General features: G+C 37.8%; 1 protein-coding gene across 1 annotated transcript in view; it reads right to left on the minus strand.

The window, feature by feature from the left end:
* Positions 1-2,537: 2,537 nt before the first annotated feature.
* Positions 2,538-23,481, minus strand: part of SH2D4B (SH2 domain containing 4B) — a 66,417-nt gene continuing 45,473 nt past the window's right edge. The window contains exons 7-8 of the mRNA XM_074544711.1: positions 11,054-11,274; positions 2,538-8,380 (exon numbers count right to left, since the gene is read on the minus strand). Of these exons, the coding sequence (XP_074400812.1) occupies positions 8,288-8,380; positions 11,054-11,274 (314 nt within the window). The 3' untranslated portion in view covers positions 2,538-8,287. The remainder of the gene's footprint in view (positions 8,381-11,053; positions 11,275-23,481) is intronic.

Genomic DNA, 23,481 nt, shown 5'->3' on the forward strand with positions numbered 1-23,481 from the left:
CTTGTCTGGAATATTCTCCGCGGGGCGGCCTCAGTGCTGCCCATCCCCGCTCGCAGAGCCGGCTCCGGGGCAGCTCTGCGCTTGGAGCGATGGGTGGGACTGCTCTGAGGGCCATACGGCTCCCACTGCAGTTTTCAAGAAGGGAACTCAATTCGTGACCTTGTGCTTCCCTGTGCCTGGGTAATTACTGCATTACCCTGGAGATTTTTAAACCATTTCAGATTCTCCCTGAATCACCACATTCAGGAGTTAATGCATTCCCTACTACACTGCTGCAGCATTTATAAAGATCTGGCTGTCAGCTTCAAGCCCTGCATTTTCCTATTGTCTCTAACAGTACAGTTCATTAATGCCTTCAATCTTGATTACGGCTGATTACAAAGATGCCACCATTCTGCAGAAACAAAGTTATCAAAGAAAAAATCTGAAAAACTATTATCTGCTGAGCCTTTGAGAACTTCACTTGATATTAAAACAGGTAAAGCAACATAATTCAGTCTCAAGAAGGCTCTCTATTCCATTAAAATTTCATTGATTTGCTGCTGATAGAAAATGAACCACAAGAGACATTGATGAAAAAGCTTTATAAAGGGCTATGACAAGTGATCATCAATTACTGCAGTGTAACTTGGATTGAACTTTAGCACGGTGGGCAGGTGCAGATCCAGGATTACAAACAGAGTCTTAGCCAGCAGCCAGTTTTCTCCTTCATTTTTTGAATTTGCTTCATTATTAATAGGTCTGGGGGAGGAAAAGAGATTTTAACAAAAGAACCCCAATGCCTCTTAATTTATCACCTTTATCTGTGGCCCAAAGTAAAAGCATCCAAGACTTCTCAAAGTACCTCGACTGTCTCCTTGGCAGACCGAGTATTTTTAGCCCACTGGATGTGAGCTGCTCCCGAGAACAGATGGGTTAGCACTCCAAGCACTTCATGGCTGTTTGTGCACTGCTGTAGAACAGAATGAATAAAACATGACCCGGCTGTGAAGTCCTTATTCCCCACTTCCATCTCATTGACTTCAACAAATTGTGTCCATGTCTCCTCCCCAACAGGAAACAAAGTCTGCCAGTTTCACAATGCCTCCTTGTTTCCCCATTACAAACTGATTCTTATCTAGGGTGGGGAAGGGGAATTTTTGGGATTTTTTTCCTTTCATAGTAGTATTTCAAGGTTTCACAAGTTTTCTCACTCTCTCCTGATCCTGCCTTCTCAAATAATCAGTGGTCTTTGGCAGAGGAGCTGATACAACACTGACCTGGAAATCTGAAGTGCTTGTCTCCAGCCCAGCCCGAGGAGAACAACTGGAATCCAAGCTACTAATTTTTGCTACACCAGTACAGCTGTTCTGTGAGATGTTTCACCTTTGCAAGGAGCTGGTACATTGCAAATGTTTCCATTTGGTATTTGAATGTGAAGTCTGAACTGTGTACTTCTTAATCACAAACTTTCATCCAGAAGGAGATTTCTATTGTGATTGATCACAATGACAGTTTGGAAAATTAGATTCTTTTCTCCAGCAACTGTTCATGAATAGGTTTGGTCTTTTACATAACCACTGATAGAATTAGCCTTTTTCAGAGAAACTGGAACAGTAGGTCTAATTTCCTTTATGTTATTTATTATTCAATTTAAATTAATTACTTTTTGATGTTCAGATTTTTAGCAGTGTATAAATGTAAATCACACTCCAAAGATCCAAGCATGTAACACAACATATTCAAAATTGGGGACACGATGCATCCATACTTTTTTTCCTGAACTCACTTTCCTAGTTTCATTTTTTTCTGGGAAAATTATCTGGGGTCTTATTTAAACCTTCAAAAATTTATTTCAGTCATCAGATTAGATATTTAATGGGTTTGACATTTTGAGTAACTGTTCCCTGGGTATTTTAATTCTCCCTTAAAAGGAAGCTAGCATTAAGGGAGAGAATGGATACCTAATGAAATGTCAAAAACATTGAATATTTGCATTGAATTTGGAGCATAATGTGGCACATTTTCTTTTAGGGATTACTAAAAATATAAAATTTTTTGTGTTAAATTTGAGCACATTTTTCACATTTTCTGCAATTAAAAATGCCCTTAGATAATTTTATTCTTTTTTATTTTTTTACTCTAAGGAATTGAAACAATTTTATGAAACTTGGCATTTTGAAAACAGAACATTTTTCCATTAAATAGTGTCAATGGAAGATTTTAGAATAGCTCTGGGGAAAGTGAAAAGGGACTTTAACAGGCAGCCCTGATAAAAAATTTTCATATTTATCAACTTAAGATTGCCACATGAACTCCAGCAAATGATGTGGGAGCTCAGCATTGAAATTCAGTGAATATTTTTTGTCCCACAGAATGGTTTGCTTGCCTACATCTGTCTCTATTGCTTTCTTGTTTAAAAAATCAGATAGATTCCAATATATCATATAGACTACTGAAATTCAAAATAAATGAAGCAGCATTATGTGAGTATAGCACATAATAGGTAGCAAAATATTTTATAGAAGGCAGACCAGAACTTACTCATTGCTGTTAGAATTTTATTTTTTTCATGGATTCCTTGAGAAAAAATGTCAAAAGTAAAAATGATAATGAAACATATACTTTAACACTTCTTCATTACATTGGATTTAAATGACTTCCTAGAAACATATTTCACATTAGCATCTGGCTATCATGAGCAAAAAGACTTTGAGAATCAAGAACAGACATAAGTACAACAGGCTGGCTATCTTACTAATTGCAGTGCAGTGTTCACTGTACAGCTCTCAGGAATGACTTGCTGTAGTCCATTATTAAGATTAAATTCCTAGATGGGAAGATATTTTCTTGTTTACAATGCTGACATTTCCTAGAGGAGAGCAGAATAACCAGGGATACCTTTACTCTTCACTGAGTTTTGAAGTGCTGTAAAAATTACACTGGCAAACTCATCATATTTCACGTGGTAAGCAGTACGTGGTTTCTACATTTGTAAATCCTGATATGCATTATACATTTTACAATTTTCTGCCCCAAATAAACTACAAGAATACTTAGTAACTTTTGTCTAAGACAACTATGTCTGATTTTCCTTTCAGGCAGTCCATGCTCTACCAGCTTGTGGAATGGAAGGTGCATTACACTTGCCACATCTTCACATGCATTGACCATTAATGACAACAATCATTAAAAGAATTAACTTCTACCAAACAAGAATTTGCAATCACTCCCATTCTACGCACCCATAAACAAAATATGTCTTCACTGTGTTCTTGATCCACACTCCATCTGTATCATTCCTGGGGCACTGTAATGTTACTTACTGAACAACTTTGGGCTTTTTCTTACCACTAGGAATTGCTTCATGTTGCTGTTGTGTGAGGGAAAAGTAGTGACAACACTAGCTTGAACGTAAGCAGGAAAACCTGTGCATCTCAGGAAGTACTTAATCCAAGCTTTGCCTGCTGTCATATGAAAACTTGTATGGAATAAACCAGTCCTGCCTCCTCTCTTTTCTCTCTGTGACTTATGAGCTTGGGACCTTCTCCCACCCACAGTTCTCATTAAAACTGAGAACGGGGGAGAAATGGCAGCTAAACTTTAATGGAGACATTAACATGCCAAGTGTTTTCTTTGTACATCCATCACAAGGACACAAATAGGACCAAACTAAATGTCCAATGTCTTTTGACATTATTTCTCTTCCATAAGAAAAGTCATTTATTGTTGTATAATAAAGACACCATAAAATGTTACCTTCATTTAAAATTACTGGAAGAAATTCCAAGAGAGAAGAACCCAAATGCATTGAAGGCTCCAGCCTAGTAGAAAATTTGCATTAGCTACGGGCCATCATGTAAATATACAAGCTACAGGATTAATCACTAACAGTAAACAAATATTTGAAGAGATGCTTTCACACAGCACTTGCATGGCAAGAAATTAGCTATAAAAATCAATTACGCATCGTTATCATCTGACAGTATGTATCCAGGATATTCATCTCAGGAAACACAAAGCAAGCATCTGGTCAAGTGCAAACACCTCATTCCGCAATTGATAGCCTGGCCAGGGACACATTTCAGAGAGGTCACTTACCCCATCCTCTTGGGAAGGGAAAAATGAATCTTAAAGCAAAGCCACAATAAGATATAAAAGACAGCCAGTCCTTGAAAATCATTGAAAAATAAGCTCCAACCTGTAAATTATGGAAACAAATTTATTAATAGAAAGAGAAAAGCTTCTCCCACTGTAAACAACCACAGTCTAGCAGGTTTGTATTGTGGTAAATGGAAGAATTTAGACTGCAGTGAGATATTGTATAACTTCATTAATGCTCAATATTCAGGTGTCTGGTGTTTCAAGAGAAGTCTGAGGAGAAGTGGATTCCTAGTTCACACAAAAATGAAGTCTTTTACTGTAGTCAGTGTATTAATACTGCCTCACCTCAGCCAAGAAATAGGTCTAATTTGATTCAAGGTACCTGAAATCTAGTGGAAATTCTCCCTCTGAATTTGTTTTTTTTAAATAGTTTCTACTCAGCCTGAAAATGAATCTCAGTATTAAAAACAATTTTTAGGCATCTCCTTCTTGAGGGAGGTGTTATTTTATTTATCTTAGGATTTGCTCAGAACAATAGGGATTTAGTACCTAAAAGAATAATCCAGGATATCTATTATAAAACTAGTATGCAAAAACTCATACTACATCATTATTCCATTAATTACAAGAGTTAGACTGGCATCTACTTTCTTTGAGTAGCCTTGGAAATCTCATCCATGATTACTCTCAATTTCTTTACTTGGTTTTTGTTCTTTTTTAGAGAAGAGGGCAATATTAAATTGGAGATATCTGTGTACAATAACAGATTAAAACAAAATTCAAAAGAACAGATGAATCTGTGGATCTATGAAGAAGCAAGAATAAATCCTCAAGAGATGCTTTTTTCAAAGAAACCTGCAAACAAGCTTTGAACCTTGTGTGCCATATTTTATTGGTGTGAAACAGATATGAGAAAAGTTAATTCATTTTAAAGTTTAAAAGTTTACCTTACTGCTGTGGCATTTTTCTTTATGAAACACAATTACCATAGCAGACCTCTCAGTGAACTCCTGGTGGCTGCATCAGCAAGAAACATTGACAGGGAATCTTGTAAGGAAATTCCACAACACACCCCTCTTATGACTTACCAATAGTTACCACTAGACAAACAGGTCTGGCAACAAGACTGGAAGGCCCCAAGGGGATGAGCCAAAGCTGCCCCTGGCAGCCAAGGAAATGGCAGCACCAGGACACTTTTCCAGCCAGTGAGGAACAGCTGCAGGCAGCACTACATGGAGAGGCAGACAGAGGGAAGCATTCAAGGCTGCAGCACAGACCAGCCCAGCTCTTACAGATTCAAGGGTGCCAAATCTACCTCCAAGGTAGATTAAGCTCAAAGCTAAAATCTTCCATGCTTGCAGAGAGAAAAAGAGGTAGCAGTGCCTGGTCTTCCTTCCAGAGCAGCAAAAATCCAAAATGCTTTCTACAGAATAGGATAAGCACATATTGCCCTTTCTTGTTTTCTTAATTTTCCATATTTACTCCTTCACTTCTTTATCTCCTATTCTTCCTACTCACTTGGCTATAGTTTCATAGTCCCCTTATTGTCTTGTTGCCCCCTTAGACAACAAGAAGCACCTGTTAACTTAGAAAACATCTCCACACCTGTACTTCACTCAAGTATATTGGCAACAGCTGCACATCTCTACCAAGGAAAGCTGTTCTTAGTTTCTGCTAGCTATGATCTCCTTTTGTTTCCTTCAAAACTTATCTTCAGCCAAGTGCACAGTATTTCATTGCAGCTGCTTCTGGTTTTATATTGTTTACATTTCTTTCTTGGTAACTCTATGAATTGGCTGAATACTTTTTATTTTTTCTGTGGGGCTTACATGAGAAAAAACAAGCAATTCCTTTACTTGTGAATTCTGCCATTTATTAGGAGAGTAAAACTCTCAGGAGAAATTGCAGTATTCCAAGTAATACCATTTGCAAGGGAACTTAGAAGGACCCTATTTTAAACCTAGGTGAAACAGAGTGAGAAATTGATGACAGACAAAAAATTAGAAAATTAGAATTAGGAAATGTGCTCTGAAGTGAAAATAATGTTAATTATATCACAAGAGGCCACACAAGCTAAAGAGCTATTATTTCCAGGCCTTCCTAATGCTAAACAAAACACAAGCAGTTGCTGGGAACTGTGTCACTAGAAATAAATAGCAGCATTATTATCAGCTTCTGAATGTGAATTGCATGTGGAACAAGTTCTTCAATATTCTTCTATAAACATTCACAACATTGGGTTGAGTAATCTTCCAAAACTTTGGAATTTGCATGTCTTCTAGCCTACCAAGGTAGCATTTCCTGGGTTTTTTTTATTGTTGTTCTTGGTTTTTTTGGGGAGTTTTCTTCAGTGCATAAAGGCAAAAGAGCAGTCTGTAATGACCCCTAGGTGTCTAATCCTGTACAGTCACCTACTGCTTTCTAACCTCAGAGGTATGTCTGTGGATACTTATATTTTTTATAATTTTAAAGGTCCTTTTCCATTGTCCTTTAAGTAAAGGTCGAATTGTTCCATGAAAAAATTGTGCAGCTGTGAATAACCTGAGGCTGAGGTGGTTCTTGAGATGCCTCTGAAGGAGGGAGAAAGTGCAAAGCTGGTTTTCTCAGAGAAAGCAGATCTTTTTTGCTTATTTGCTGTGTCCTGACTTGCTTTGTTCTGAGGTGCTAACAGTAACTATTTAAAACCTCCTGAGCCAGTGTGCCAAGTGATTAGTACAGAAACTGCCCAGCTGTCTCTGTGGGAAGTTCAATAGAATTTTCTTTTCATGGGCCACAAACACTGATGGATTAAATCACACAAAAGCCAATGTCAACAGAAGAAAAGGTTCCTGACCAAGAATGAAGCTTGTGTACAAAAATCTGTACTTTGATATGAACTAGCCATAAAATTAATTATAAAAAAATACTGTTATTACCACCACAAATATTTACTGTTGTAGCACTTGAAATGTTTAGTGTGCTTTATTGGCTTGGATAAGACAAGTTTCTTTTCCTGGTTGACTTTACCATCTAGATCAGACAGAGTAGTACAGAAGGTAACAGTGAATCAAGAGTCAAATGACTGTTTGAGGAGAAAGGGCTCAGGAGACAAGAGGTTCAGGAGAGGTCTCACCTGGATTTTTAATAGAACCCCACAGGGCTCAGAGACTGCCCAAAGCAGTAGCTCATAGTAATATGCTCAGTGTGCCTTTCCTATGTGTACTGTGATGAGATTTTATTATTTTTCTCGTCCAAGCACTAAGCAACTGCCCCACAGATCTAGGCTTCTGTTCAATTTTCATAGGGTTAATATTTATAGTAAATGGATCAGGAACACATTGTGTGCGTCTTGGTTTTACACATAAAATAGCATGATGGTAATGTAATCAGCTGTACCTTTTCTATGTATAAATATACCAGTCCCACCCTCTCTTGTAACTCAGAAAAGGAAAATACCCAGTCCTATAGCAAAGTAAAGCTAGCAATATCCACTGTGTCTCTTGCACATCTAAAAGTGGAAAGCAGGACAAGGCCAGTGAGAGAATTGCAGCAAATCAGTTTCCTTTAGAATAAACTGACCACTTACTGTACAGGAGAAAAGTTCCTTCCAAGGCTATGGGGCTTCATGAAAATGTAAATAAAATGTGTTTGACCTTTGTCTCTGCTGTGGGGAACTTTGTAGGCCTGAATTCAAAAGCATAGTGGCAATTTTCAAACTACAGGTAATTACATACACAATCACAAACTTCAAGGGGATGTTTGAAGGCTGCTTCTCTTGTCATCAAAGTGCACCATTGGGTAATGAAATTGTCAACAGAAACTGTCAAACCTCGCTTTGGAACACAGAATCTGTTCACCAACACTGATACCTCATACAGTGCTCTGTGAATGGCTCCTGCCCATGCCTCTTGCAGTATAAAACATGAGAAAATTAGGACAGGAACTTAGCATTCTGTGCAATTGGCTACAATCCCTTGAAAATTTTTTGGAAGTAGTCCTCTTTTGCAATTCACTGGTAAGTTCTCACCTTTCAAGTGCTAGCAGTATGAATAATGATGTTGATAATTCAGATGCAAACCAGAAATATTTTAGGCCTCCTAATGAGGATACTTTTTGGCCACAAGACCAGTGGCTTTCAAAGCGGGTTAACTACTCCCATTGTTTACTTTTGTAACTATCTATTACTACAGCTATCCGGAATGCATTCCTGTTGGTCCAGGATCAGTTATTCAAATAAAGGACTGTAGTCTGGTGGATTCTTCTGCTGTCCACATGGCTCCAGGAGTAGCTCCCCACCTGAGGATGTGATGATTTCTTCCTGGAATGATAAAACAAATTAAAATATCAAAGATATAAACTGCATCTACCTTCTAAGTAGAGCAATGACGGCCATCATTCCTCTGTAACTGGCTAGCAACTATAGATAAACACTTGATAAAATAATTACAGACCAGCAAAAGGATTTTACAGGTTAATCATTTTCTTCATGCTCTGGTTGTGTTTTTTATGCTGGTAGCAACTTGTGCTATTATCAAGCATGAAATCAGCACATCCAAGAGACTCTGATTTGTACTACTTGTAAGTTGCTGCACTATTTAGGAAGTCACCTACAGATGCTTATAGTGAGTGTTCTCATGGGTTAATTGAACCGAGAGATGCCAGTCTTCCCATGCTACTACCCCCAGGCAGACTGAGCAGGAGCTCAGTGTTTAGTGAGCTCACACACAACAGTAACAGCTTTCTGACTGATGACAGCAAGGTGAAAGACATTGCCCTTGTAGGAAAAGGCAGTCTGTACTCAGAGCACCTATGTACAGAAGATGCACATTCACATCATATTCTGTAAGGTTTGTTCTTCCAACTAATGGTTACCACCCCCTTGTGTCTGCCAGCTGAGTTGCTCGAATGACCTCTCAGTTTTTCAATCAAAATGAAACAAAATGAAGTCAATCAGTACAAGCAAGTAAAAAATTAGTTACGCCAGCCCTCCTCAGGCCCTTAAAAAATTCCATGTGGCCGCTGGAGTGGGTAAGTATACTCTTGCTAAAAATAGTCATGAGGAAAGCAGCACCTTTTCCAAAATATATAGCAGTAGCTGCAAGGGAAAATGTGCCCACAGTACAACCAGTCACATACAGATTGCTTGGGGTTACCAGGAGGCTTTGGGACAATTGACAGTGTACTTCACCAGAGAGGGCAGGCAGAAAAGCCTCTAAGAAAACCAAGTGACAGACAGGATAAAATACCTCCTGAGGTGATTGCCAAAGGTACCAGTTTTAATACAGCCATAAGCTAGACAGGGAAAATAGAACTGTGTGTTGGCATTAAAACTGCAATGGTTTCCCTCATAGGCTTACTGCTGGGGCAGCTATTAATTCTTATCATGGGACACCTAAGCAAGTTTTTTTCCTTTTTTTAAATGGCAGGAACTAAAAGCCATTCTGATTCTGACAAGTGCTCTACTGCTGTCTGTAAATAGATGTGTTCCTAATACAGTGATTGCCTAACGTGAGCTGTGATGAAAATATAGGAACATGGCTAGAGCACAGATGTCTGGAATTGGCTGTCACCATCACCAGGAGCAGAGGGGAAACCACATTAGCCAGAGGTTCCACATCCAACACCTGACAATCTGCATTTGAGGTGTTGCTGTTTGCTTTTCTTTCCCTGCCAAAGCCCTGGTTAGACTCTTTCCAGGTGCACGGGGGCTGGCTGGCTGGGATGGAACTTCACAGCTGCCTGTTCTCCATTGTGACATCATGTTTTGAATTTGTGGCTAAAACAGTGTTAATAACACACTGCAGTTTTGGCTATTGCTAATCACTGCTTACACAGCACAAAGGATTTCTCTTTTTCCCACTCAGGCCCTGCTGGTAGAATAGGCTGGGAATAAGGGTGACCTAGGAGGGGACACGGCCCAGTTGGTTCACCCAAATTGGCCAGAAGGGCATTGCGTACAAGAAGGGTGTCAGGGATTGGAGCTTCCAAGGTGAGAAAGGTTTTATTTAAATTAGGGGAGAACATATATTTTAGTCAAATGTGACACCTACCATCTCCCCATGTAGAAATATAATTTGTGGACATTTAATATCATAGTGATCTCTGAGGGGACACTAAGGCAACACTAAACAGATACTGCAAAACAAGTGAGATAAAAGCAATATTTAAAAGACCGGAAATTTAGAAGAAAAATAACCTGAGACTGAATGCTTAAAAAATTAAAAGCTGTGAAGAAAAGGAGGAGCAAGAAATGTATAGAATTACTCTGAAACAAGCGTGAGAAAAAGATAAAATAGGATGGGGAACTAGAAAAGAAAGGATGAAGAGGAACTATAAGGGTGGCTAAGAAAAAAACAGAATTAAAACTGATGAAGATAGGGAGATGCCAGATGAAAACAATTTATGCTTTCAGAAACAGTGCTACTATTTAGTTACAGTCTGGTAACAAGAAACAGAACCTAGAGGTAAAGTAATTCAAACCCATCTAAAGTCGAATAGTAAATTCCTCTTGCAAGATTGTTTTGGGTAATAAGAAGTGACCTTAATATACCCCTAAAAGAGAGCCCCTCCATGTTCCCTTCTTTAGTGCAGGGTCAGACTCTTGCTTTTGCACATTACAGCCCTCACATCAAAGGTAGAAAAATGCTGAAATTTCATTGAAAGACCTTTCTATGGTATTTCCAATCCAATTTTCCACAGCCAAAAGGCTCAGAAAGCATTACATCCGTCAGCCCTTATTAGGCCATTTGTAGCCAAGGAGAGTACACACTGTATAAAGGGACACAAGTACATACTGAAGCATTTGAAAGAAGAGGAAAAGCATTGTGATTCACTGCAACAGAAGGATGAAGGTTACAGCTGGGCTTAGTGTACAATATTCTTTCCCACTATGGTCATTCCTATTTTCCAGCACGGTTTCAAGCTACATGGCTGCTCATTAAATTATTAATCCATTCCACTCAGCTATTGATCTCCACCTAGCAAGTGTTACCTTGTGAAAATCAATCAGGTCTGTGAGCGTTGGGTGTCGGTTTGGGTCCACCCCCAGGAAGCTGTAGAAATCCCCCGAAGCATCCACCAGGAAGTGCTTGAAGCCGTTCTGCTGGCGGTAGGACAAGGCGTAGCCCCAGATTTTCTCACTGACTCGCACCAGGAACGCGCCTTCAGATTTATTCATCAACAGCTCCTCTGCTTCCTGACGGCTGATAATGCCTGGCCAGGAAAAACCCCATGGTTATGCAGGTAACAGGTCTGCCAGAGGCAATCAAATGCAGCAAACACTGAACAGAAGTGAAATCACAATGGTGTAACTTCTGAGTGCTGGAATGTTTCTAGGACGAGATGGAGACAATGTTTATGCTGTTTGCTTCTGAAGGATAGCTGTAAGGGTTTTGAGGGACTCTGGTGGGATATGCTTTTTAATTTGATGATTAAGACTTGCTCTTTCCCATCCTTACTTCTTTTTCAATGGATAAATAATACAACTGGCCTATCAAACCAGTAAATTCTGGACAAGCTGTCATTAAGCAGACTAACACAGCTAGGCATTGCAGCTTGAATTTGCAATGCATTGCTGATATTTGCAATTGTATTGCAGTTCTGCAGACTCTGTTATCTTATAACTGCTTTATATGTCGTACAAAAGGAATGTAAAGCAAGTGCCAGGAGAAAAAAATTTCTCTGCTTTTGTACATCCACACACATACACATGCATAGATGCACATGGGTAAATTGGATGAAAAGGTTTAATGGCAGTAGAGTTTCAAAAACTGTCCCATTTTGTTCTTTTGTGTGGGAAAAATCTTCATCTCTTGTTCCTTCTGATTCTGGGGCACAACACTGAAGTTGCTGGTACTTCTGCTTGCACAGAAGTTATAAAAGATAAAACCTATTCTAATCCCAACCCATAACAAAGGTGTGATCAGAATTGCACCTGGCACTGAACCAGGTCTTACCATCCACCCAGAGAGCCTGGTTCCGGTCTGTCTGGTCAGCCTAGAGGACAGTCAGCTCATGTCTCAATTATCTGTGAAACACCAGATGCTCACTCTCATCAGGAGCAGATGTTGAATTAGGCCATTCTGAGTGTGAACATGGCACATACGTCAGTAAATAATGTATGTACATGTTCCAGAGTTACTCTCTGTGGGGATAACTTTCTCCAAACAATGCATGTAATATTTAATGGAACTGCTTGTCATCCTAGAAACCTACACAAGTCCTAGAGAGAGTTCCATGAAGCCACATTGTTTTAGTGTAATAACAAACATAGTTCAGGGATTATCAGTTTGCACAGAGAAGGGTTTATCTGAAAGTTTGGAATGCTCTAATTAAGTCCTTAAGGAAAATTATGCATCTGGGAGGCATAGGAAGGGACTGAGGGGGTCTGGGTATTAAAAGCTAGCACTGTGTGCTTGGTAGGAAAGGTAGAAAAACACCTCCTTCTTTCAATTTTTTGTCTACTTTGAGAATATGAATTTCTTTTACAATTTTACTTGGTGCAGTGATGAAGGGCTCAATCTCAATGGGGCTTGAAGTCCCTTTGATAATACCCTAGTAATAAGCAGAAATGTACACATATATAGTCTGCTGAATGACACCCATTTCTCTTTTATGAAGGATATTGCATCATCTTTGCACCAGACATGAAGAACAGGCAGTACAAACATAATCATTTGTTTAGAAACAGCAAGTAACTGCTCAGCAACAGTGTCAATTTATGCACTTTCCAAAATTAAAAATACTTTTATTGGAGGTGTTCCAAGATGAATTGTTAAAAATTTTTGAACTCTGTTCAAATGAAAAGACAGTATCAATATGAATCCTTATGATATTATGGAAAATGTATTATGGGACGTTGCACCACCATATCCCAATACCAGGTACCCAAGAATTACACAAAAACTGATTCTGAAATCACAGTATCTGTTAACCCAGTCTTCTCTCAAACTGGCCTAATTTAAGTATGCATGAAATGTGATATTAGTGATTATAATGGCTACTTCCTTGACAAATATCTGCTGGAAATAAATGTAGATGAGCCACACTACCAATCTCAGAGCATTTAATGACAGGAAAGGATAAACAGTGCCATCACCAGCAAATACTACATTAATTACCATAAATCAGTATTTACACTGTAGTTCCAGACTGAAGGCATGCTGATAACTTTTGGGATAGGAAGAGGGTGTTGTTATAACTACCTCTTCTCCAAGCAGTGCCAGAATTGTTATGCAGACCTGACAGGGAATGAGGTAGACTTGACAATTCAGCCTTGGTGAATATAAAGAATTTGTAAAACATGGAGAAATGTAAAAAAAGAGTGGTTGTATTATACAGTGAACACTACTAGGATATTTCTAGGGTTTGATACACTATCCGGCACATAACATGAAATTCATTTAGCATTGATTAGTTTAATAGCAAAGAAATCTGTTCACCTGCTCTCAATTCCCAGCAGTGGAGCTAAAACACTGGAGGCTTCCACACAATGCCATCTTCTTTGCCAGACCTTAGCTGTGTTCTGGACACTTCATATCATTGAGTAGGTAAGAAATGCTGCATTGCTCAAAGCCAAGTTCCTTTTTCTCTTTTTTTTTTGTTTTAATTCTCTTTTCTGCTAAAGATGGTGTAATAAATTATCAGTCAGCCACTCTCTTCCCTTTTACTGTCCTGATTCTGTTAATAGCTCACAAGAAACCATCTCTCCCCACCATCTCCTCCCTCTCCTTGCCTCCCAGTTATTTTGTTTTTCTCCGTTTCAATTCTTCAGAGGGTGGTTATTACAGCAATGAAAATTTCCCTCTATCCTTTAAAAAACATTATCCTGTTCTCAAGACAATTGGAAAAAGAGTGGCACTTTTCACTCCTGAGATGATTGTAGAAAGATAGACAAAATCTGTGAAACGCCTACATTTAAAATTGTTTTAACTAAAATCAAGAATCTTTGGTTTCCCAAGGCTCCTATATGAGGTATGGAATCACAAATGCTGTTGTCTGTGCTAGTTAGGATATTAATGACACATATTATATTGAATTGAAACCACTAATGCTTTGAAAACTAATTTCCCCTCACTCTCATTCTTGCTAATCTCTTAAAAAGATTAAAAAAGGGGAAAGCCCAGTCCAGTTTTTGATGCTTATATATATTAGCAGCTTGGATTCTTAGCAGAGAAAATAACATTTTCTAAGACAGTTATTTCAAATCATAGAAGATTTATCATCAACTGACATGTTCCTAACAGCTTCATTTTTAAAATACAGGACAAGTTTTAGATGATGATACGCACATATTAACATTTTTGTTGTAATTATGTTCTGTTTACTGCCACCAATCTTTCAAACAGGAAAAAGAACATCCTAACATTTAGGATGTATTAAGCTCATGTGAAAAGTGGGGAGTTCATTATTAGTTTTATGAGCCCAGCTAAGAAATCCTAATGCTGCCTTCCAAGTTTTCAGCAGCCTCAGCAGCAGAAAGTGCTGTTCTGCAACAGTCTGCAATGACACCTCAGCTTCCCACTCTACTTTCAGGGTTATCCTACATACATCCTTGAGTGAAACTCAAGATGTACGTATGTATTTGTTGCAAAAATGCCACACCAAGCATAAACTCAAGGCTGATAAATTTTGCCATCAAGATAGACAATGTAATAGAAGTCTAGAATATTTTTTTTCACGATTGTACAGATAAAGTAACATCACATCCTTTGTCGTAACCTACCAAGGCTCTAAAGTACCACATGTAATTGTCATGTCCATATAAAATGAAAATATAGCCTTTAATGGTCAATATATTTTAATACACACACATATATATAAAATAAGTTTTATATATAATACATATATATTATAATATATGTGCATATGCCAAGAGGCCAGCTAAGGTTAGAGGGACAGCAGGTACAAACTCAGTCCAGAAGCTTTCATTTACCATTTTGCAATACAAGCTATTTGTTGAGCTAATATTTTCTCTTTTTGTATTTTTTTCCATCAGTTGACCTCAAACACTCCAGTGCATGAGGTCTTACTCAGAAAAAGTCCTACAAATACTGGCAGGAAAAAATGAGAACAATGTAATGAAAGAATTCATGGCAAAAGTGCTTTCAGAGCCTTTACGAAAAATTTTCTAGCTTATGCAAAATTGATTTGATGAACAATTATGAATATTCACATGTAATAAATGGAGAAGAAAGAGACCATTCTGTAAATACAACTTAAGACATCTAACCAGGGTGATGTAGGTCACTAATCAGGATCCAAAACAGAGAGAAGCCAATACCAGCATCTCCTTTGTTTTCAATAGGATTAGATCAAAGCCCAAATGAGTACAAATATGCCTGGCAATCATTACATGAATGATTCACATGCTAAAGGTCAGAAAAACACATTACACTGAGAGCAAGTGTAAGCAGTAAATAAACACAAGGAATTATGAGGATTTAGCAGATAACTCCTGAATAGGAGGACTATATTTGGGATATATTTGTTCAATTATACAGGCAGATCTAATCAGAAAAGATATAAATATATAAGAATATATAAGAATATATGTCATTTGAAACACAGTGAAAAAATGGCCATAAGAGGGAAGGAGCAGCTTGCCAAGCATCAGCCAAACACTTCCATTTTTTTGAACTGAAAAACTGAGCTAGGCAGACATACTACTCTAAAAATAGCATTTAGAATAAAAAAGTTTCCAATGGGAAATTTTTTCCAAAAATTTGCAAATCAAATTCTCTTCAAGACTTACTTTGAAAGTCAAAAGTTGGATTACATTTCACAATGAAAGAAAGAAAAAAGCTGAAGTAAATTTCAGGGGGGAAAAAACCACTATAGAAGCTTGAAAATAACTTTGTTTAGAACAGATTTTAGGGTCTTGGGCATTTTGAATCAAAAGTTGTGGTTTGGTGAGAGGAAAATACATCATAGGTTTTTCTCCCTATTTCATTACAATTTTAAAAAATCATGCCGTTGTAAGTAAAGATCAAACCTGCCTGGGGCCAACATCTGAATTAAGGCAATCAGTTTTGAAGGAAATAACCAGAGAAGTAAACAGAAACTCAGAAGGGATTGATCCAAGTGCAGCCAGTGTGGTTTCAGAGGAGCTGAGAGGCTCTGTCACATGGCAGGGTTAACACAAGCCACTGCCAGGAGGAGCAAGAGCAGCTTCTGAGAGCACACTGAGAGCCTCATGGAGGGGGGCAGAGCTTCCAGAGCCCATAGAAGATGAAGATGCTCATGAGGAGCCAACACAAGGTAAGATGAAAACTGAAACTGGGGAACTAAAACTTAGAAAAGGTCTGACCTTTTTGAGGTCCCACAATAAGGTGGATAGCAAAAACTTGAAACAAACACTCAAATGCGTGACACTAGCTACCATCTCTGCGTGAAAAACCCAGGTCCTTCAGCCACTCAGAAAGACCAAAAGCATAAAATCAGGGAAGATGAAGTAGTGGCTTCCCTGCAGTGGAAGAACTAGAGCAGTTATGGTTTATACTCTCAAGGAAAAGTATCACTCAAAGCAAGTTTCCTCTGGTTGACTTTTGCAATTCTCTTCCACAGGTGCAAGTCTATACTTGGACTCTGAAACTGACTGAATGTAGTTTTGCTTGTTCATTGGGAAGGTCACAATTAATCTACAGCAGGGTGATATCTTGACTGAATACTTTATGTCATCCTTGAGACTGCCAATGTCACACAGAATTTAAAGAACGCTGTTATCAGTACAGTGGTTTATGGACTGTGCTGCAACTGAAAGAGTCAAAAAATAACAAAGGGTCTAAAGTACCACATATAATAGTCATGTCTATAGAAAAAGATCATTCTGCCTTTAATGATAAATATATACAAAAAGAAGTCATACACTGTCATTTCTCTGGTGTTTCCAGCAGGAGTAGCATGCACAACTAAATACATGCACAAATATTTGCAGCAATAGGATCTTACAGTGTACTGCTATTGAAGATGTTTCACCCTCTTATTCCTTTTAGTCACAATACTTTTTTGAATGATGCCACAAGAAGAGATCAATAGTATTGTGTGGGAAAAGCTAGAGCTGAGAGGTAACAATAGCTCTGCCTCTGCTATTTCAGAATAGAAGCAATAATGGCCAGAAAGCAAAGCAAGGGGGTAAATCAAAGACATCTGGTAATAGAAACAAAGCTGTTGAAGCTATTCACCATCTGCTGTTAAGGCAGAACAAACTCACATGGGACTAGATCTTCAAAAGAGTTCTGTTTCCATTTAGACATTGAAATAAATGGTCAAGCTTAGTAAAAAAACCAACAAATAACAAAACAACAAAAATTAAATAAAAAACTCAAACAAAAAACCAGCTCAATGATGGGTAGATTTGCTGAGGTTTGGGGGGAATTGTGGTTTTTTGTTGTTTTGTTTGTTTTCAAAACTCTGTCTTGAAGTGCCATGGCAAGAACCCAAGAGCAAAGGGGTTCTGAATTCCTATGTAATGCTTTTGTTATTTACAACTAGTAAGAATGCAGCTTTTTCATGCTGTGCTGCAGGTTGATAATCTGAGTCCTAGTAACTAGTAATATTTAAGGTCACAAAAAGCAAAACATAAATATGTGTAAATACAACCTTCCTGTCTCCATAGAACTGCACTGGCTGACAAAGCTGGGTTGTATTTAGAAATCAACAGGTAAAACACACATTAGAAATGTACTCACACATCAGTTCTGTCAGGACTCAGGGGCCAGTCTTGTCTGTGCTACAAAGGCAAAGCAAAGTGGGACTCTCTAGGGAGTCTCTGGAGAAAGTTTTCTCTGCTCCACACTCACCACCTCTTCTGCACAATTTCAGGAGTTGAGCATGCAGTAACAAACCTCAGATAGAGATAAATCTATGCTGGGGAAAGGTGAGCAGGAGCCCATTAGCCATTCTTCACCATTCCTCTCCTTTGTAACCATCCTGGCACATTTCAGGTGTATGCAGAATTGGGAAGCAACACCTCAGTGAGATTCAGCCAACTCTCCAGTGTGCCTTGCTCACTATAGGAACTACGCCCTGGGCTATGCATAGACATGTACAGCAAACCAAGGCCCAGAGGAATAATGTATTTTCTGATGGCAAGAGATCCCTTTAGGCAAGGATGAGGCACCTTGATAATCCATCCTGTGCTAAATGAGCTCTCCTTGAAGACTTGATGCATATCTTAAATCTCTGTACAGGAGAAATTCAAGGAAAAGTATCACAGGTAAAAATATATAGGACTGTTTTGTTTGGGGTGGAGTTTTTAAAAGGGTTTTTTGTAGTTTTTTTTTATTGGTTGGTTTGGGGTTTTTTTTCTAATGTGTATTCAGCTCCCTGTTTTGTCAGGATACAACAGTTCTTAGAATAAAGCAAACTCAGTCCTCAGAAGATTTCTTAATTCCTTAAGAATAAGATTCTCTAAAGCAATTAAAAACCTACTGAAATTCTGAAAGGAATAGATGCCTTACTCCCCTGGGAATCTTAAAAAATTCCATCTAAATGAATAGTGCAGTAATAAAGAGTATTTTTCTTCAGGTTTACAGAAAATTGGGTGTGTAACATCCATTGTTGCCAGTGCAGCTCACAGTTAATTCCCTATGCACTCTGCAGAAAATATACCTCTTAATTGTCTCCTTCAGAGTTCATTCTACATCCAACTATCAAATACTGTAAAAACCCTTTATACCCACTGTCAAAACATTTACACCTTATTCACTAGCAAGCAGTGCAGCACATAAAAGATAGGTGTTGGCATTACTTGTCTGACTATGCCAGTGCATAACAGAGCTGTAAATTTTTCTGTTAATGTCTCCTCAAAGCCTCGTGTTGGTTTCTCTTCTTCCTTCTTTTTAGAACACCCTACAGAATGCATTAGCTGGGAGGAAAAAAAGTTAATCTCTCTCTTCTCTTTTTACATTTTATTTTCATGTATCAGAAGAAAAATATAAATATAGCAGAAAATACTTTTAACCTTTTATCTCATATATATATATATATATATATATATAACATTTTTACATTTTTGCTTTAGATATAGGCTCTTCTGACCTGAAATCCCTGCATTAAATCTCTGCTACTACCCTTTAAATTTTGTGAATTTTCTCTTCTTGTCTAAATAGCTTCTGAAAAGAAGCTTATGCTAAAAGATGGAACAGTTAACCATTCCATTTCAGTGGCTTCTTAAACTAAAATCCTGTGTGTAATTTAGTATGTATGATCAGTAACTTGTCAGAAAGTATGGGTCAAGAATATTTCATTTTGTACTGTGTTCACTGTTGGAACACTGTTGTGTTTCAAAGTCAGAAGCCTCAATGTTCTAGTGAACTCAATGGAAGATCAACAACAGGAAGGTTGGAGTTTTGGTTTTGCTTTTTTTGGTTGGGTTTTTAAATCAGCAAATACTTCCAGGCCTACATAAATGTTCTACACTCTGTTATAGATACCTGCCATTTCCTCTATGTAGGATGAGAAATAAATATATGCATGAGGATGTCTTCAAACTTGAGAAAATATCAGTACACTAATCCAAGTAGGGAATTTTGTTACAAATATTATTCCTGTAGGATGCATTCACCTCCTTACAATACAGATGAGATTGAATTTTTATTTCTCTTATGTAAAAAAAAAGCTGTATAGCTTATAGCACGCTATACAGACCATCAACAAACTTCTCTGATGGGTGCAGAATGTGACACATGCAGTAGATATTAAGACCTTGCTGTATCTACTGAAACACTGAAATTTGCTTAATCAGTAAAGCATACAAATATCTAACTAAAATTTGACAGGGCTAGAAATCCTACAGGGGAGTAATATATGCAGAGCAAAGAAACTGACTTATGCTCTGATCCTTGCTCAGTAAACTGAAATACCTCTGTCCTGGTACAATAGTCACTGATACTGTGTTTTGTGTGCAAATTGAAGAGTGGGACAGTTTTTTTAAAAAGGTTAGTGGGCAGTATTCATCATCCTTTCTCCAGGCAGACAGAACGTTTCATTGATTCAGTCTTGGTCTTGGAAGCAAGAAACAGGAAATTTGTGGAGTTTTTGGAATCTTTTGCAAGCATTTCACTTGTTTACATTACTCACCTTGTTACTGCTCATCTAAATTCTCCAAGTTTACCGAGTTTGAAAATGAGAGAGAAAAACCTTCCAGTATGCAAATCAGACCTAAATCAAGGGAAAAGATGAGAAAACTGATATGTGCAAGAAGAGGGAAAAGCCCTCTTGGGACCTATTTATGTTTTCAAAACTCTAGCCATCATTAGGCTCTTGTTTCTCCTAAATACTTCTGAGGGAAACACAAACATGAACAAACATGAAAGACTGAGCTTTTACTGAACCAATTGCACAAAACAAAACAAAGCTCACAGCGAGATTCTTGTTTACTTTGGATTTCTGCACAAAGGAAATAAAGGAGAAAAGTAGAAGTAGAAAAATTAAAGTAGAAGAATTAGTCTTTTAGTGGAACCTTCCTGGCTTTGTACAACTCATTCCAAGGCAACATTGCCAGGTGACTCTCATTGCCATGGGGAGCACGTGTACCAAGGCAAGAACAGTGCATGGAGCAGCACTGCTGCCAGGTAGCCTCAGCTGGGATGCCCTTCCTGCAGAGATCTCAGAGCCCAGCACTGGCTGATGGGCAGTTGCAGTAGAGGGCATGGGGACACAGTTCTGAATACACAGAGAATAAGGAAAGTTTGTGAAGCTGGGGGTAATTCTGGAAACAAAGACTCCTTTAAAAAATAATTTAAAGAAATATGCAAAAGCAGAAATTATTTGCAATTCAAACTCAGCAGTCACTGAACACTTCACCCGCTGAAGGCACCACGATGAGGACTGAGTGCCAGTTCCCTGACTTGCTGTGCAAGCTGCATTTGGAACCCAACCCACTGCTCACTCAGTGCGTGGAGATGTTACCATTTCCCACTGCCTGCAAGTGGAAGACAAGGGTGAAAAACTGCAAGTGTTAAAACTACTGTCAGTCTCAGGGATTGTTTTGGAAAAAAACCTGTCTCCTTTGATTTTTATTTACTTGCAGCATCTTCCTTCTCTCAAGGCTATATGCACATTTAACCACCACGATTTTCTTTTAAAAACAATGTCAGAAGAAATACTTGTACTTGCAAATCTATAGGTGTTTAATCTCAGGAAAGACAAGCCAAGCACAAAACTTCAGCTGTGCAGTCTTTTAAAACAGCTACATATTTTACTATCTCTGAAATAAGCATTGCTGACTGACGTGTGGAATACTTTACAGGACATGCAAATCCATAATCATTGTTTTAAAAATTAAATGCTAATGGATACATTTACTTATTTTAGCACCAGGTTCTACTTCTGCACTACACATTTAATATATTGATGTTTCTTAATAAGTAAGATGCTTCTTTTTGTCTTCAAATAATTTTGACATAAGAAAAATACTATATACTGACACCAAATATATATTTTTTTCATTAAGAGTATTGATACTCTTAAATTATTTTTGATGATTCTGAATTATGAATACTTGGTTGCTTAGGCACACAAACATTTAAGTTTGCAATGCAGACTGGCTCCTTTGTGTAACCTGTTCTAAAAACACAGCCACCTTTACAGATATATAGAAGACACAGTAAATAATGAGAATTCATTTAGAAAGGCTGCTGTGGGCTAAGAACAAAAGAACTCCATCCCAGCCAAAAGCAGGACATTACCCCACCATTTGCATGAGTATACCGCTTGTAGAGAAAAACGGGATTTAATTCAGCACCCATGGATTTCATAATATCTACACTGTGGCTGATATTATCCTGAATAAATTATATAATAAATCAGCATAAACTCTGGCAAAACAGCTTGGGCCTGATTAGACTTCTTCGCCTTGTATACTGTGCAGCCATTTATCCTGAGGCAGGTTTTGACCCATTATACCCATTTTCCCATCATGTAATTAAGTACAGAAAATAAAGAAGAATTAAAAAATCAGGCCCATGTCCACACAGATTGGACTGAGATAATCAGCTGCCAAAAAGCTTTCTAATAATAATAGCAATAAATTACTTAGGATTGTAACATGCTCTGATTTTCTATCAAAATTAACAAGACAGCAACATTAGGTCCTAGTGCAGTTCCCTGTGCCACTATTGCCATAGCTGTAAATGGCTAGGAGAGGGAGTAACTGTATTTACTAAATGCAGAAAAGGAATTAATTGCTTAGGTAATAGGAAGCTACTGGCAAATTTCATCAAGCCAAGTGAAAAGCAGAAAAATGGACAAGAATAGTCTGAAATTATGGCAGCCACATGACACAAACTATAAAAAGGCAAACAAAAGCAAAGCAGATGTGTCTGTAACACTACATTTTATGAGTATTTCTGCCTTTATCATGTCATCTCCACTAAGTATTAAAAAACCCACCAAAACAAAATAAAAACCCACTCACACAAAAATACACAAAAGGTAAAAACAAAAAAACAACTAAAAACTGGAGGGAAAAGCAGTGCATTCAGTCATGAGCCAAATTATAAAAAGCCTGCAATTCTTAGGGTCTAAAACTCAGAGAAAACAAGACTGACACTTTCTCAAGCTCATCTCTTGAAAAATAGGAAAATAATTTTAGAAAGAGGTCATTCTCAGGCATTCTTTCCTTCTTCACATTGTTATAAAGCTTTTCAATATGTATGGATAAAAGTAATAGAATGTTTTATTATAAAAACAAAGTATGTTTAAGAATCTTTTCAATACATATTCCAGTTTTTCATGATTTTGTTGAATTAAGATAAATCCCAACACTTCAGATTCGGACTTAGAAACTGAACTCACTGTCTTTATCAGAGGTTTCACATGTTTTACTTGGATGTAACAACACAACCAAAATACAGACTATAGCTTCAGGCAAACAGAAAATATATCCTAGTCCTGTTTAGGAGAAATCTTGAAATAAATGAGATGTACTGAATGAAAGCACATTTTAGAACACTGAAGAAAAGTTATCATGTTAGTGTTTGTAAAGACAAAGACAACTGCATTCGCTTTAGACTGGCAGATGGATTGAAATAATTTTCTGTATGATGCATCTCTGAATGAATTCTTCAATTATTTTCCACAAAGGCAATTAATCTGCTGTACTCCCTAAAGCAAACAAGCTTCACAATGACTTCAATGAAAGAGCAAAGTAAAATGTTGACATGCGTAATGATTCTTAGATATTCAAAATCTGCTTGTGTGTAAACTGAAACCCAAAGCTCTCCACAGATACTCATGCTTAGTAAGGTTTATTCACATGTCAAATTGCTGTGAAAAAATGTCTTGAATAGTGTAACACAAAATACACGTGGCTAGGAAAGGTTTTGTAACTCTAATGATTGCTAACAGAGAGGTGATACCTAGGCTGGTCATGTTTTTTGAGCATTATGAATGTTCCGCCTTCTTTGGGAGCCTTCC

This window comes from Zonotrichia albicollis, chromosome 7, assembly GCF_047830755.1.
Source record: "Zonotrichia albicollis isolate bZonAlb1 chromosome 7, bZonAlb1.hap1, whole genome shotgun sequence".
In the NCBI taxonomy this organism is placed as follows: Eukaryota; Metazoa; Chordata; class Aves; order Passeriformes; family Passerellidae; genus Zonotrichia; species Zonotrichia albicollis.